At 41.2% G+C, this 12,873-nt stretch overlaps 1 protein-coding gene across 4 annotated transcripts in view; it reads left to right on the top strand.

Annotated features, from left to right (window-relative positions):
• Nucleotides 1–12,873, top strand: part of ATP8A2 (ATPase, aminophospholipid transporter, class I, type 8A, member 2) — a 651,371-nt gene that overhangs the window by 398,633 nt on the left and 239,865 nt on the right. For all 4 annotated transcript variants that reach the window (XM_014539417.1, XM_014539416.1, XM_014539418.1 and 1 more), the window contains one exon: nt 3,729–3,839. In XM_014539417.1, the coding sequence (XP_014394903.1) occupies nt 3,729–3,839 (111 nt within the window). The remainder of the gene's footprint in view (nt 1–3,728; nt 3,840–12,873) is intronic.

Below are 12,873 nucleotides of genomic sequence, written 5' to 3'. Positions count from 1 at the left end.
CAGCAAACCAGAGCCAGTGGGAGAGAAAACCACAGTTTTGTGTTTTTTCTAAACCCAGAGCACAGGAGTTTTCATTTGCAACTACTCACCTGAGACTTTGGTGCAGGAAGGGAGGCATGGATTTGAGGTGTCTAAAGAGAGGCTAGGGTGGGGAGCAATGCAGGGAGATCTGGAAATGTCAGGAATCCTGCCTTTGGTCGTTCATAAGTGTCCAAACTGAAAGGGCCATTTTTCCTGAGAGGAGCTAGCCACTTCCAGCAGCCACAGGGCAGGTAAAGAAAAAAACCCCTGCCCTAGGTAATATAGCCTGCTCCACTCTCAGGAAACCTGCATACCACACCCTGAATTCTGACCTTTTCAGAGGAAACAAAAGCAGAGTCCAAGCCATGGGTTTGAAAAGTCTCAGAGCCCTCAGTGACTGGATGAGGGAAGGCCTGTCTGCCCCACTATCCTGGGCACCAGTCTAGTCTGGTATTTTCCCCTCATGGGAGAGCTGATAGAAAGTCCAGGTTTGCAGCCGATCCCACTGGATTGCATACAAGGATCTCTGCCCAGCCGAGGGCAGAGTAATATTTTGGGCCATTTGCAGAGGAGTAGCCCTGGGACAGGGAAACACACTAACCACATTCCCTGAAATCTGAGCAGCACCTTCCCCGCCTAAAGCCCTTTCAGAGACAGACTTTTGAGTGATTAAGATTGACAGCTGGCTAGCAGGCAAAGGCGGGCAGAGGTGGAACCCAGGGAACCAGAGAAAGTTTGCTGACCCAGCCCTGGGCTCCACATGCTAACAAACCAGTTTTAGAAGGCAGATTGGGCCTTCCTGCTTGCAGCCAAGTCCTGTGGAGACAGACACAAACTGTGGCTCACTTGGAGCTTCGAGCAGGTTGCTGAAAGCCAAAGGAGGACAGTTTCTGATAGGGGTTAGCACCTAAAATATCTCAGGGAAAGACCAGAACTGGCAGACAAAACAGTAAGCCACAGTCATCAGAAGAGTAGGATCCAAATGAAGCTCCTATGGGGCACTAAACTTGGCTGAAATGAACGCCACTTCACCTTTTTTTCCCTCCTTTTATTCTATTTTTTCTTTTGCTTTTTTTAAATTTCTTCTCTTTCCTTTCTTTTTCCCTTTTTTCTTCATCTTCTTTATCTATCTGCTTTATTCATTTGTTATTGCTCTAGTCTCTCTTGTTTCATTCATGTATCTAATTTTCATCTTCCCTTTTTCTATACAATCTTTTTTCTTTCTCTCTTTTCCTTTTACCCTCATATCTCATCTTTTATACTTTTCTTATTTTGGGTCTATCTGCTTTCTCCTCTATTTTCCTTTTCAATAAATCTTTCTCACTTTTCTTTTCTTCTCTATTTCAAACCATTTTCCTTCCCCTAATTATTTAATCTTAATTTCTTTATTTTAGCTCTGCACCTACATATTCCTTTTACTCCCTTATCCCCCCCCCCCATTTTTTGTTTTGTTTTTTGTTTGTGTGGGGTATTTTGGTTGGTTGGTTTTGTTATTTTCCTCCTCATATTCTTCTATCATTCTTGCTCTCTTTTCTCTTTCCTAATTCTCTATTCTCTGGCAGTTGATTTTGTTATGTATGTTTTAGTTTTGTTTCCTTTATTTTGCATTTTGTTGTGTTGTATTTTTTTTCTGTTCTGATAGCACCTCCACAACAGCTTGCTTGAAGTGGTTGAGGATGAGCCACATAGTCAGCCAGTCTGAGAGGAGATTCCATCCACAAATGAGACAATAACATTCAAGACACAACTATAACAGGAGGACCCAAATAACTCAAGCAAGAGACTTTCCTAGAGCACCCAGTTCAGGAGGTCTAAACTAAACCACTGTGTCCCACAAAACACCTTCCACATAAGACCACCCCACAAAGTCTGGGAAGCATAGAACTTTGATCTAATACATAGAAACAAATACAACGAAACAGTAAAAATAGGGAAACAAAGAAACAACACCCAAATGAAAGAAAAGGAGTAATCACCAGAAAAGGAACTAAATGAAATGGAGGCAAGCACTTTGTCAGATAAAGAATGCAGAGTAATGGTAATAAGGGTAGTCAAACAATTCAGGGATAACTACAAGCAACTTAACGAGAATTATAAGGAGCTTAATGAGAACATTAAGAGACAATGAGAGCTACACCAACATGAAAAGAGAGGTTGAAAGAATAAATAAGAATCTATTGGAAATGAGGAATGACGTAGCTGAAATAAAGGACAACCTGGAAGGATTTAACAGTAGGTTAGAAGAATCTGAGGACCAAATCAGTGAATTAGAAGACAAGGTAGAAAAAAAACAAAACAACCATTCAGAGCAGCAAATAGGAAAAAATAAAATAAAAAGCAGGAAGAGGGTTTAAGGAAGCTTTGGGACCACATGAAATGTAACAACATTCACATCATAGGGGTACCAGAAGGAGAAGAATCCAAGCAAAGAATAGAATACCTGTTTGGAGAAATAATGGCAGAAAATTTCCCTAACCTGATGAAGGGAAATGTCACTCACATTCAGGAAACACAGAGTCCCAGCCAAGATGAACCTCAAAAGACTCACACCTAGGCACATAATAATTAAAATGGGCCCAGTGCATGAAATTCATGCACTCGGAGGAGGGGGGTCCCTCAGCCTGGCCTGCACCCTCTGGGGGGAGCAGGCCTAAGCCAGCAGTCAGACATTCTTAGCACTGCCATGGAGATGGGAGTGGCTCCCGCCACCGCTGTTGCACTCACCAGCTGTGAGCGGTGCTCCCCCTGTGGGATCGGGCTGAAACTGTCTCTCCGATAACCCCCAAGGGGTCCTGGATTTCGAGAGAGTGCAGGTCAGGCCAAGGGACCCCACTGGTGCAAGATTGGTGCCGGGGAGAGACGCAGGAGGTTGGCCAGCCAGAGAGAGATGGCAGGGGGGCTCCAGGGTGTGTCCGGCCCGTCTCGCTCAGCTGGCCCATCTGGCTCATCTGGCCCGTCTGGCTCATCTGGCCAGACCCCAGCAGCAAGCTAACCTACCGGTCGGAGCGTCTGTCCCCTGGGGTCATTGCACATCATAGCGACTGGTCAACCAATTGACTGTCTGCCCCCTGGTGGTCATTTCATGTCATAGCAAGTGGTTGAGCGGCCTTAGCATATCATTAGCATACTAGGGGCCCAGTGCATGGATTCGTGCACCAGTGGGGTCCCTCGGCCTGGCCTGCGGGGATCAGTGGAACTCTGTGCCACCACAGCCCTGCCTTACTTACCAGCTCATCAGACTCTAGCCCACTGTCATAGATCCCACACAGCACAAAATAGTGCATGAAGCAGTAGGCCGCCAGGGAGGAGGCTGAGCCTGGGCTGGGTGCTGTGCTGCTCCCACTCATCCCAGCCATGCTGCGTCTGCCCTGCCACTGCTTGGGCGTGTGGGGGGAGTGTTCCTGGGAGAGGCTCGTGCCACCACAGCTGCGCATTGCCAGCCATGAGCCCAGCGTCTGGCAGCTGAGCAGTGCTCTTGCTGTGGGAATACACTGACCACTAGGGGGCAGTTCCTGTGTTGAGCGTCTGTCCCCTGGTGGTCAGTGCGCATCATAGCTACCGCCCAGTGGTCCAGTTGATTAGGCTTTTATATATATAGATTACGCTTTGATTGGTTGAACAGCCGGCCGGTCAACCAGACACTTAGCATATTAAGCTTTTATTATATAGGATGATGGGCTTCTCTGAACTTCATTTTCTTTTTGCAGTTTTCCTACTTAGAGAAGCTCCTGTTGGTTCATGGGGCCTGGAGCTACAACCGGGTGACCAAGTGCATATTGTACTGCTTCTACAAGAACGTGGTTCTCTACATTATTGAGGTGAGCAGCATGGACTTTTTCCTTGACTGGCAAGGCCTTTTCCAGAGGGCATCTTCAGTATTTCAAGTAACTTAAGGAAGGATTTTATTAATGTGAAGTTAAAGAAATGGTGCTGCTGTGACCTGTTGAAGCCTGTACACACATGACCTCCTTGAAACTAGGGACACCTTCTAGATTTAGGTCTCCATGCTGAGTAACCAAGGCCGGAGTCAGCAGCACCATGCCACCCCGCAGTCCCTGCCCAGTGGAGGAAGGCCCTCTCCATCCAGGGCTCGTCTTGGCCTGAGCAGATGTTGCTGTCATTCCTCCCAGGGTGACCAGAGCCTGGGCAGCTGTGTTCACACCTTTCTGAGACCTGTCTAGGCAACCCAGTCAGTTTTTCTTGACTAGAATGAAAGGGCCTGATTTCTTGCTATAGTTCTCATGGAATCCTCAAGTTTCCTGAGCATTTTTTATTGCTCTGGGGTATTTGGGCACTGCTACTTAAATGGGGTGGGTGTGGAGGTGAGTGGAGAATAAACCAACAAGGTAATTAAAAATCTCTCAGTGAACTCATGGAGTTTTCACACTGTTTTTCGTGACGCGGATTCGGTTTTAAGTAAATTAAATGTGCTTGCTGGAGGAACTAGATGGGGAGAGGGGTGGGCTAGGGAAAAGTGGAAAAGGCACTTTGCTCTCAGTGGGAGTACCAGCCACCTCACTCCTCCTATAAGAACCGCTCTGCTATAGAGGTGTGGCTTTGAGACCATCGTGACTAATAGATTTCCAAATGTGTTTAGAGAAGAGGAAGCAGGCAGTTCCTCTAAGGCAGTGGTTCTCAACCTTGGCTGCACATTAGAATCACCTGGGAATCTTTTTAAAATCCTGATTTCTGGGCCTCATCCTCCGGAATGAAATAGAAAAGCAATGTTGATTATGAATGGTGTAAATATCTGATTCTATTATGGGTTATTTTGTGTCTGATTTCTCAACTCTTGGTAGAAATAAGAACCTAGGCATAGATCAACTCTTTCTGATGTGGTCCCTTAAAATACTCAGCTCAGATAATTTAACAAGTGGTTTTCTGTGACTAACCACTTCTTTACCAAATTGCCTACTCTTTCCTTTGAATATTCAGGTCAAACATATAGGTTTGCATCACTCGCTCTGTAAGTAAACTACTAACGAGTAATTTTCCTGATTGCACAGGTTGTTCACTGCACGAGGCTGCCCAGTCGGTGGGATAAATGGGGCTGAAACATAGGGAAACCTGAAAAAATGCATGTGTTTTCCTAATTTATACAAAGGCAGCCTATTTGCCTTATCTGCTTGTCTTGTGCTGTAATATTCAACTCAGCCCACTCCAAGTAAAAACTTTCAGATGTTGCATAATGGACTTTGTAGTTTCTATCTTCTTCCTAGTCATTTTTACAATTCCTTTTTGACGCTTTAAAGATGTCTGTCCCCTGTTCCTGTGACATTTTTTGCATTTGTGATAGGAGTCACTCCTAAATGGCACTTGGGGTCATAGAGTATTAGAGTCCCTGTTCCCACACGTCATCCCAAATTTCACATGCATTTTAAGCTCTTGTAGCTGTTGGCTTCACAAGGTCTCTTAATAATCTGGTTTTCCTCACAATCAGCAAATTACAGATAGTCTAGAAATCTTATCAAGACATACTACATGAAGCTCCTAACCCTTCAGCTTCCAGAGCATCCTCTGGGGCCCTTCTTAGTCATTTACACCTACTATCTTGCCTTTTTTTTTTTAACTTCAAGTGGGCTGAAGATGAGAAGAGTACAATTTTAGTCTGTCTGAGAAATTCTATTTGGAATGAGGCCCTGAAAATGCTCTGTGAGTTCCTTAAATTAATTTTTCATTTGTAGCTGGGCAACAGTTGCTAATGCCTTTGAAAGCATTCTTTACAAAATTCAAAGTAAATAAATAAAAAGTCTTCATTACTCTCTGCCCAATTTTTAGTAAGTTTTCCCCAGAGATATTAATTTGAAAACCAAGAGAACAAAATCCGTGGCTGAGCCGGGAGTCAGAGCATTGACTCAGACAGTGTCTATTATTTCCAAATGACCTCTGTGGCATCAACTGGCACTTAAATATAATTTTAAAAATAGGAAAGTACGTTTTGCATGCTTTTTTAATGTGTTTTGAACTAAAATGTCAAAGATTGTTGTAATTTGATTAGCTCATTTGCAATGATTAGTTTTGTGTTCTGAGGGTTTTGTAATTAAGTGAGAATAAATTAAATATATTGCGTATTTCTCTTAAGTGGTATTTTTGTAATACAAGGAGAAACCCTTTGCCATAGCCAGTATGTTCCTATCTCAAATGTCCTCTGATATACATAAAATCAGGCATTTTTTAAAAGTCTAAAAATAATTTGGCAAATTAAAAAGATTTACACATGCGCCTGTACATACACACTTATATAGTCTTAGCCGTTATTATGAGGATATTATATGATTTAAATTATAAATAAAGGTTGTATGGAAGAAGTATGAACCCATGATATAATACAGTCTACTCACTTGGTATACCATAATGCTTATCTGGTGTGCTACATAACAAGCTAAAGTAACCTTGGAGTGACTAAAAATAGGAACAAAATGATGGAATAGGGATTTCATGATGGCCCTATTAATAGGTAAAACTAAAAATACATACAGCTTTTGCTCTCTCCTGACTTTGCTACTGCCTTAATTTAGTATTTTTTACTTGAATGATGACAAACACCACTAGCTTTGTCCCTCAATCATCTATAATGCAGTCAGGATGAACTTTGTGAAACATGTCTGACCAATTCTAGTGGGGGCACAGTGTCTAGAACATAGCTGCTCAAAGATGTTGGGCATGAGTGAGTGGATAAATGCCACTACTCTCTTCAGCCTCTTCAAGGGTCCCTATGTCTTCTGATAAAATCCCCATCTCTGCCACTGTGCCTCTACCCCTTGTGGTCTGGGTCCCAATTGTCCCCAGCCCACTCCCACTATATCCCTCCTTATTTGCTTTTAATTGGTAATGTTGAAGTATAATTAATACACAGTAATATACACTTTTTTAGGCATACAGTTCAGTGAATTAAAACTAGGTTTTTATTATTAGGAACTAACTGGAAATTTTCTGTCTGCCTCCTGTAGACTGTGACAATAGTGTCCCAAAGAGTTCTGGAGCCAGGTAGTGATGGTTGCACAGCAGTACTTAATGCCAGTGACTTTTACACCTAAAAATGATTAAGATGATAAACTTTATATTATGTATATTTTGCCAAAATAAAAAAAATGCTAAAAAATTTCAAAGGGATTCACAAGCTCTTTGTTACTGTAGCCACCGTGAGGAAAACAGAAACGTCTAGACAGATCAGATGCCTTGGGGAGCTCATTCAAAGTTTGAAAAACAAACTTTACATGTAATTTTGTTTTGTATTAAACCAATTAAGTGCTAAGTTTTGCGGCTGTGAGCTGATGGACATATTTCTCAGAAGGTAAAATCCTGTTGTGGCCTAGATGGAGCAGAACTTAATAGCCTTGCCAGGCAGGTAGGATTCCCATCAGCCAGCTCCTGGTGTGTCTGTCTGTGTAGAGAGCCAGGAAAACAAATACATTAGCAAAGGCTAGAAGATAGGGCTGGATGGGATAGAAGAATGGCCGAGGAAGGGGATCTGAATAACAAGATCACTACTGGAAGCTGGGATTCCTTTTTCATTCTAGAATAGGCAAGTTACATAGGAAAAGAGATTTCAGAAAATTTGTCAATATATAGGGCAGATGGTAAGCAGAGACCTGGGGCATAAATCATAACCATTATGTAACTGTTTCTCAATGTAATTTAAAAGCAGAAAGGAAAGACTGATTTTTAATCCTCACCTGAGGATATTTATTTCCATTGATTTTTAGGGAGAGTGGGAGAGGGAAAGACAGAGAGAAACATCGATGTGAGAGAAACACATCGATTGGTTGCCTCCTGCACAAGCCCCAACCAAGGCCCCCGGGGCTGAAGAGGAGCCTGCAACCAAGGTGCGTGCCCTTGACCAGAATCGAACCCAGGACACTTTGGTCCACAGGGTGACACGCTATCCACTGAGCCAAACTGGCTAGGGCAGAAAGACTAATTTTTAAAAACTCTTTGATTTTAACAATGGGAGGAATTTTTTTTAAGCACAAAGATTGGGGGTAGGGAGGTTAGGGAAGGATTCCCATAAACTTTGAAGTCCTGATGTGACCACTTGGTAATTCCTAAGAGAAGGGTCAATTAAATTCTTTAAAGTCCTTACACTATTTAACAACTACGAGTTTGTTTTTCAGAAATCCCCCAATAGAGTACGTTTTCAAGGCATAGCAGGGTCAGCACTTTAAGCATTTACTAACTATATATTTTTGTATGGTCTTTCTGAATGCCCAGGAAAGGTTATTTGGAACGAATAAAATATTTTAGTGATTTTGAGCATGTTTTCATATGTCTCTTGGCCTTCTGTATGTCCTCTTTCGAAAAGTGTCTATTTAGGTCATTTCCTCATTTTTTGTTTGGATTGTTTATCTTCCTTTTGTTAAGTTGTATGATTTCCCTATAAATTTTGGAGATTAACCAGTTCACTGCCACAATATTTTGAATTTAATTTAAAAAGGTCCACTGTTTGCATCTATAGACGCTTATGGTGTACAAATGGTTAAACCCTTATTGGAGATAACATTGGCAAATATGTCCTCCCATGCAGTGGGCTTTCTTGTTGTTTTGTTGATGGTTTCTTTTGCTGTGCAGGAGCTTTTTATTTTGATGAAGTTCCATTTGTTTATTTTTTCCTTAATTTCTATTGCCGGAGCTGTATCAGTAAAGATATTGCTACGACATATGTGTGCTATTTTGCTGCCTATGAATTCTTCTAAGATTGTTATGGTTTCCTGTCTTACTTTTAAGTCCTTTATCCATTTTGAGTTTATTATTGTGTATGGTGCAAGTTGGTGGTCTAGTTTCATTTTTTTGCATGTATCTATCCAATTTTCCTAACACCATTAATTGAAGAGACTGTCTTGACTCCATTGTAGGCTCTTGCCTCCTTTGTCAAATATTAATTGAGCATAATGGCTTGGGTCGATTTCTGCTTTCTCTGTTCTGTTCTATTGGTCTATATGTCTGTTCTTGTGCTAGTACCAGGAAGTTTTGAAAACAGTGGCTGTACAATATAGCTTGATATCTGGTATTGTGATCTTTCCAACTTTGTTCTTCTTTCTCTAGATTGCTGCAGCTATTCTGGGTCTTTTTTTATTCCAGATGAATTTTTGGAGAGTTTGTTCTAGGTCTTTGAAATATGCTGTTGGTATTTTAATGGGGATTGCATTGAATCTGTAGATTGCTTTGGGTAGTATGGACATTTTAATAATGTTGATTCTACCAATCCATGAACATAGTATATTCTTCCATTTGTTTATATCTTCCTCTATCTCTTTTTTCAGCATCCTGTTTTCTGAGTACAGGTCCTTTACCTCCTTGGTTAAGTTTATTCCCAGGTATCTTAATTTTTTTGTTGCAGTGGTAAATGGGATTTTTTTCTTAATTTCCCTTTCTGTGAGTTCATTATCTATACTTATAAAAGCCTAGGTGACTGGCACGCCCTCGCATCATCACAAGATGGCCACACCCATGTTGTCACAAGATGGCTGCCCCCACATCATTACAAGATGGCCACCCCCACATCATCACAAGATGGCCAGCAGGAGAGGGCAGTTGTGGGCAATCAGTCCAGCAGGGGAGGGCAGTTGGGGGCAATCAGGCCAGCAGGGGAGCAGTTAGGTGTTAGTCAGGCTGGCAGGGGAGTGGTTAGGGGCAATCAGGCAGGCAGGCGAGTGGTTAGGAGCCAGCAGTCCTGGATTGTGAGAGGGATGTCCCAGGTTAGAGAGGGTGCAGGCTGGGCTGAGGGACACCCTCCCCCCTGCCCCAGTGCACGAATTTCATGCACCAGGCCTCTAGTTGGTGTATAAAAGAGCCATAGATTTCTGGGTGTTAATTTCATATTCTGCTACATTTATTAAGTCTTCCAGTTTTTTGATAGAGTCTTTAAGGTTTTCTATGTACAATATCATGTCATCAGCGAATAATGATAATTTTACTTCTTCTTTTCCAATTTGGATGCCTTTTATTTCTTCTTCTTGTCTGATCACTATGGCTAGCACTTCCAGTACTATGTCAAACAGGAGTGGTGAAAGTGGACATCCCTGTCTTGTTCATGTTCTTAGGGAAAATGGTTTTAGCTTTTGCCCATTGAGTAGGATGATGGCTGTAGGTTTGTCATCCGAGAGATGTAAATCAAAATGACAGTGAGATACCATCTCACACCTGTCAGAATGGCTATCATCAACAAATCAACAAATGACAAGTGCTGGTGAGGATGCGGAGAAAAAGGAACCCTCCCTCGTTTACTGCTGGTGGAAATGCAAACTGGTGCAGCCACGGTGAAAAACAGTATGGAGTTTCCTCAAAAAATTAAAAAGGGAACTTCCATTTGACCCAGTGATCCCACTTCTAGGAATATATCCCAAGAAACTAGAAACACCAATCAGAAAGGATATATGCACCCCTATGTTCATAGCAGCACAATTTACAATAGCTAAGATTTGGAAACAGCCTAAGTGCCCATCAGCAGATGAGTGGATTAGAAAACTGTGGTATATCTACACAATGGAATACTATGCTGCTGTAAAAAAAAGAAGGAATTCTTACATTTGCAACAGCATGGATGAAACGGGAGAGCATTATGCTATGCAAAATAAGCCAGTCAGAGAAAGATAAATATCACATGATCTCACTCATTTGTGGAATATAATAAACAACATAAATGGATGAACTAAAATAGAACCAGAGACAGAACCATCCAATAAACTGTCCAACCTATGAGAGAAGGCGGGGGGTGAGGAAGTAAGAGATCAACCGAATGACTTATATGCATGCATATGAGCATAACCAATGGACAAAGACAGCATGTGCTGGGGGGTCGGAGCAGCCAGGAAGAGGTCAATGGGGGAAAAAGGAGACTCATGTAATACTTTAAGCAATAAATAATTTAAATTTAAAAATATATATTTTAGTGATAATAAAATTCAAATAGATAAGTACTTAAATTTAACCTGTATTAAAAAAATTAGGATATAGGTGTCCTGTGAACTTGGGTATAACATAAAGATAACATATCCAGTTAACTTTGAAATAGAGATGAGACTTTAAAATTATGCTGGTGATTAAGGAGTGGGTGGTTCCTAATACTGAGAAAAACCATAACATATAGATATTGATGTGAAAAAAATGGGAATTTTATACCATTTAGAGGGTCTGCTTATTTTGGCAACATATGTAAGGAGTTTTAATGGCTTTTTGGGGGTCATTAAACTGGTATGGATACAAGCCAGAAAACGGGATGCATATTTCGCATGGAGGTCTGGAAATATCACTGAATGGGAAATAAAGATTTAAACCATAGGAATTTTGAGGCCAAATGCAACCTAATGACAAAATTTAGTTGAAAGTCATTTAAGACTTATCAATATCTGACAAATCTAAAATAACCAAGCAAACAAAAAGCCTGAACTCTGGAATACGACAGGACATGAGAAAAGCCTTACCAGCATTATGTTTTTGTGTCTTCAAACTAAAGCAGTAAAATGAACTATGGTTCATGTATAAACTGCCATTTAATCTAAAAAATGCTAGTGGAGCACTTTGAATTTATTTTTTCTGAAAACATATGCATATTCTCTTTGATTGTTTTACAACCATTTTTTTTTCTATTGGACCTCTGAGAAGTTTTGTTTTTTTCCTCCATTTTTCAGGCCATCATTATTTGAAAATATTATATCTAAATTGCTTGTAGGCAGCCCCCTCTTTCATGTACTGTCTGGTTGGCTTTCTGTTTGGGGAGCCTTAATTAAACATGTTAATATACAGAGATACTGTGGATTTGATCAGAATATTCCAAACTGGTGTCTATTTCCTGACAGTATCCCAGACGGCATTGTAAATGGTGTAAAAAGGTACTGACTTGGGCAGATTTTGCTTTAAATATTAAAGTCAATAGAGAATAGATGTAAACCATGATCACAATTTTATCCAGTAACTTTTCCCTCTTTGGGCTATAATGCATGGCTTAAATATGCTTTGAAAAAAATGCATTTTATTCATGACACAAGAAATCTCTTTGTGGCAAAAGACAAAATTCCTGATAGCTAAACTTTCCTCCTCTGGCCTGTGCCTCATCAGGGGTGATGTTTTGTTTCCTAATATAGATTCACTGTTTGAAGGGCTATATTTGCTGTCATGCGCTTAATGCTAGCCTGTTAATAAGTAAACATGATTGAAAAGCTCAATCAACATATGTACCTTTCTGTAAAGGCTGTGGCTTTATCAGATATGAAACCATCAATTTTTCTATTCAAAGCTTTAATCAGGTGTTGACCACTGAGTCCATGGCATGCAGAATGCTAAGACCAGGGGCCCCGGGACCAGCTCCACAAATTTCCTCATTTCATGGAGAATGGTGGTGGTGGTGTGTATAGCTTGGGAAGAGCTCCCATGGTTGTCGGGTTGTATTCACAGTCACTCAAGGAACATCCCAGCTGTCAAGTCCATGATTACCTGGGTGGTTCCTATTGCGTGTGGATAGTTGTTGAGCATTGATTATAATTTTAGTATGTTGGAAGGAAAGCTATTTTGAGAAAGACTTCCCCTTGCACATAGAAATGGGAGTTAATAGAAATAGAAACATTCTTTTTATTTTTTTAATCCTCACCCAAGGATATGTTTTCATTGATGAGAGAGAGAGAGAGAGAGAGAGAGAGAGAGAGAGAAAGAGAGAGAGAGACATTGATATATGAGAGAAACATTGATCTGTTGCTTCCTGTACTTGCCCTGACTGGGGATCAAACCCGAAATCTGGATATGTGCCCTGACCCAGAATTGAACACAGGACAATGCTCCAATCAACTGAGCCACCCGGCCAAGGCAGAGACATTCTTAATAGTACTTTCCTTGCCTCATGTATCCTCATTCTCCAAGCCC

Source organism: Myotis brandtii, unplaced genomic scaffold, assembly GCF_000412655.1.
Source record: "Myotis brandtii unplaced genomic scaffold, ASM41265v1 scaffold216, whole genome shotgun sequence".
Classification (NCBI taxonomy): domain Eukaryota; kingdom Metazoa; phylum Chordata; class Mammalia; order Chiroptera; family Vespertilionidae; genus Myotis; species Myotis brandtii.
Note: the sequence above shows the minus strand (reverse complement) of the source record. Positions and strands in the feature narration are given on the sequence as shown.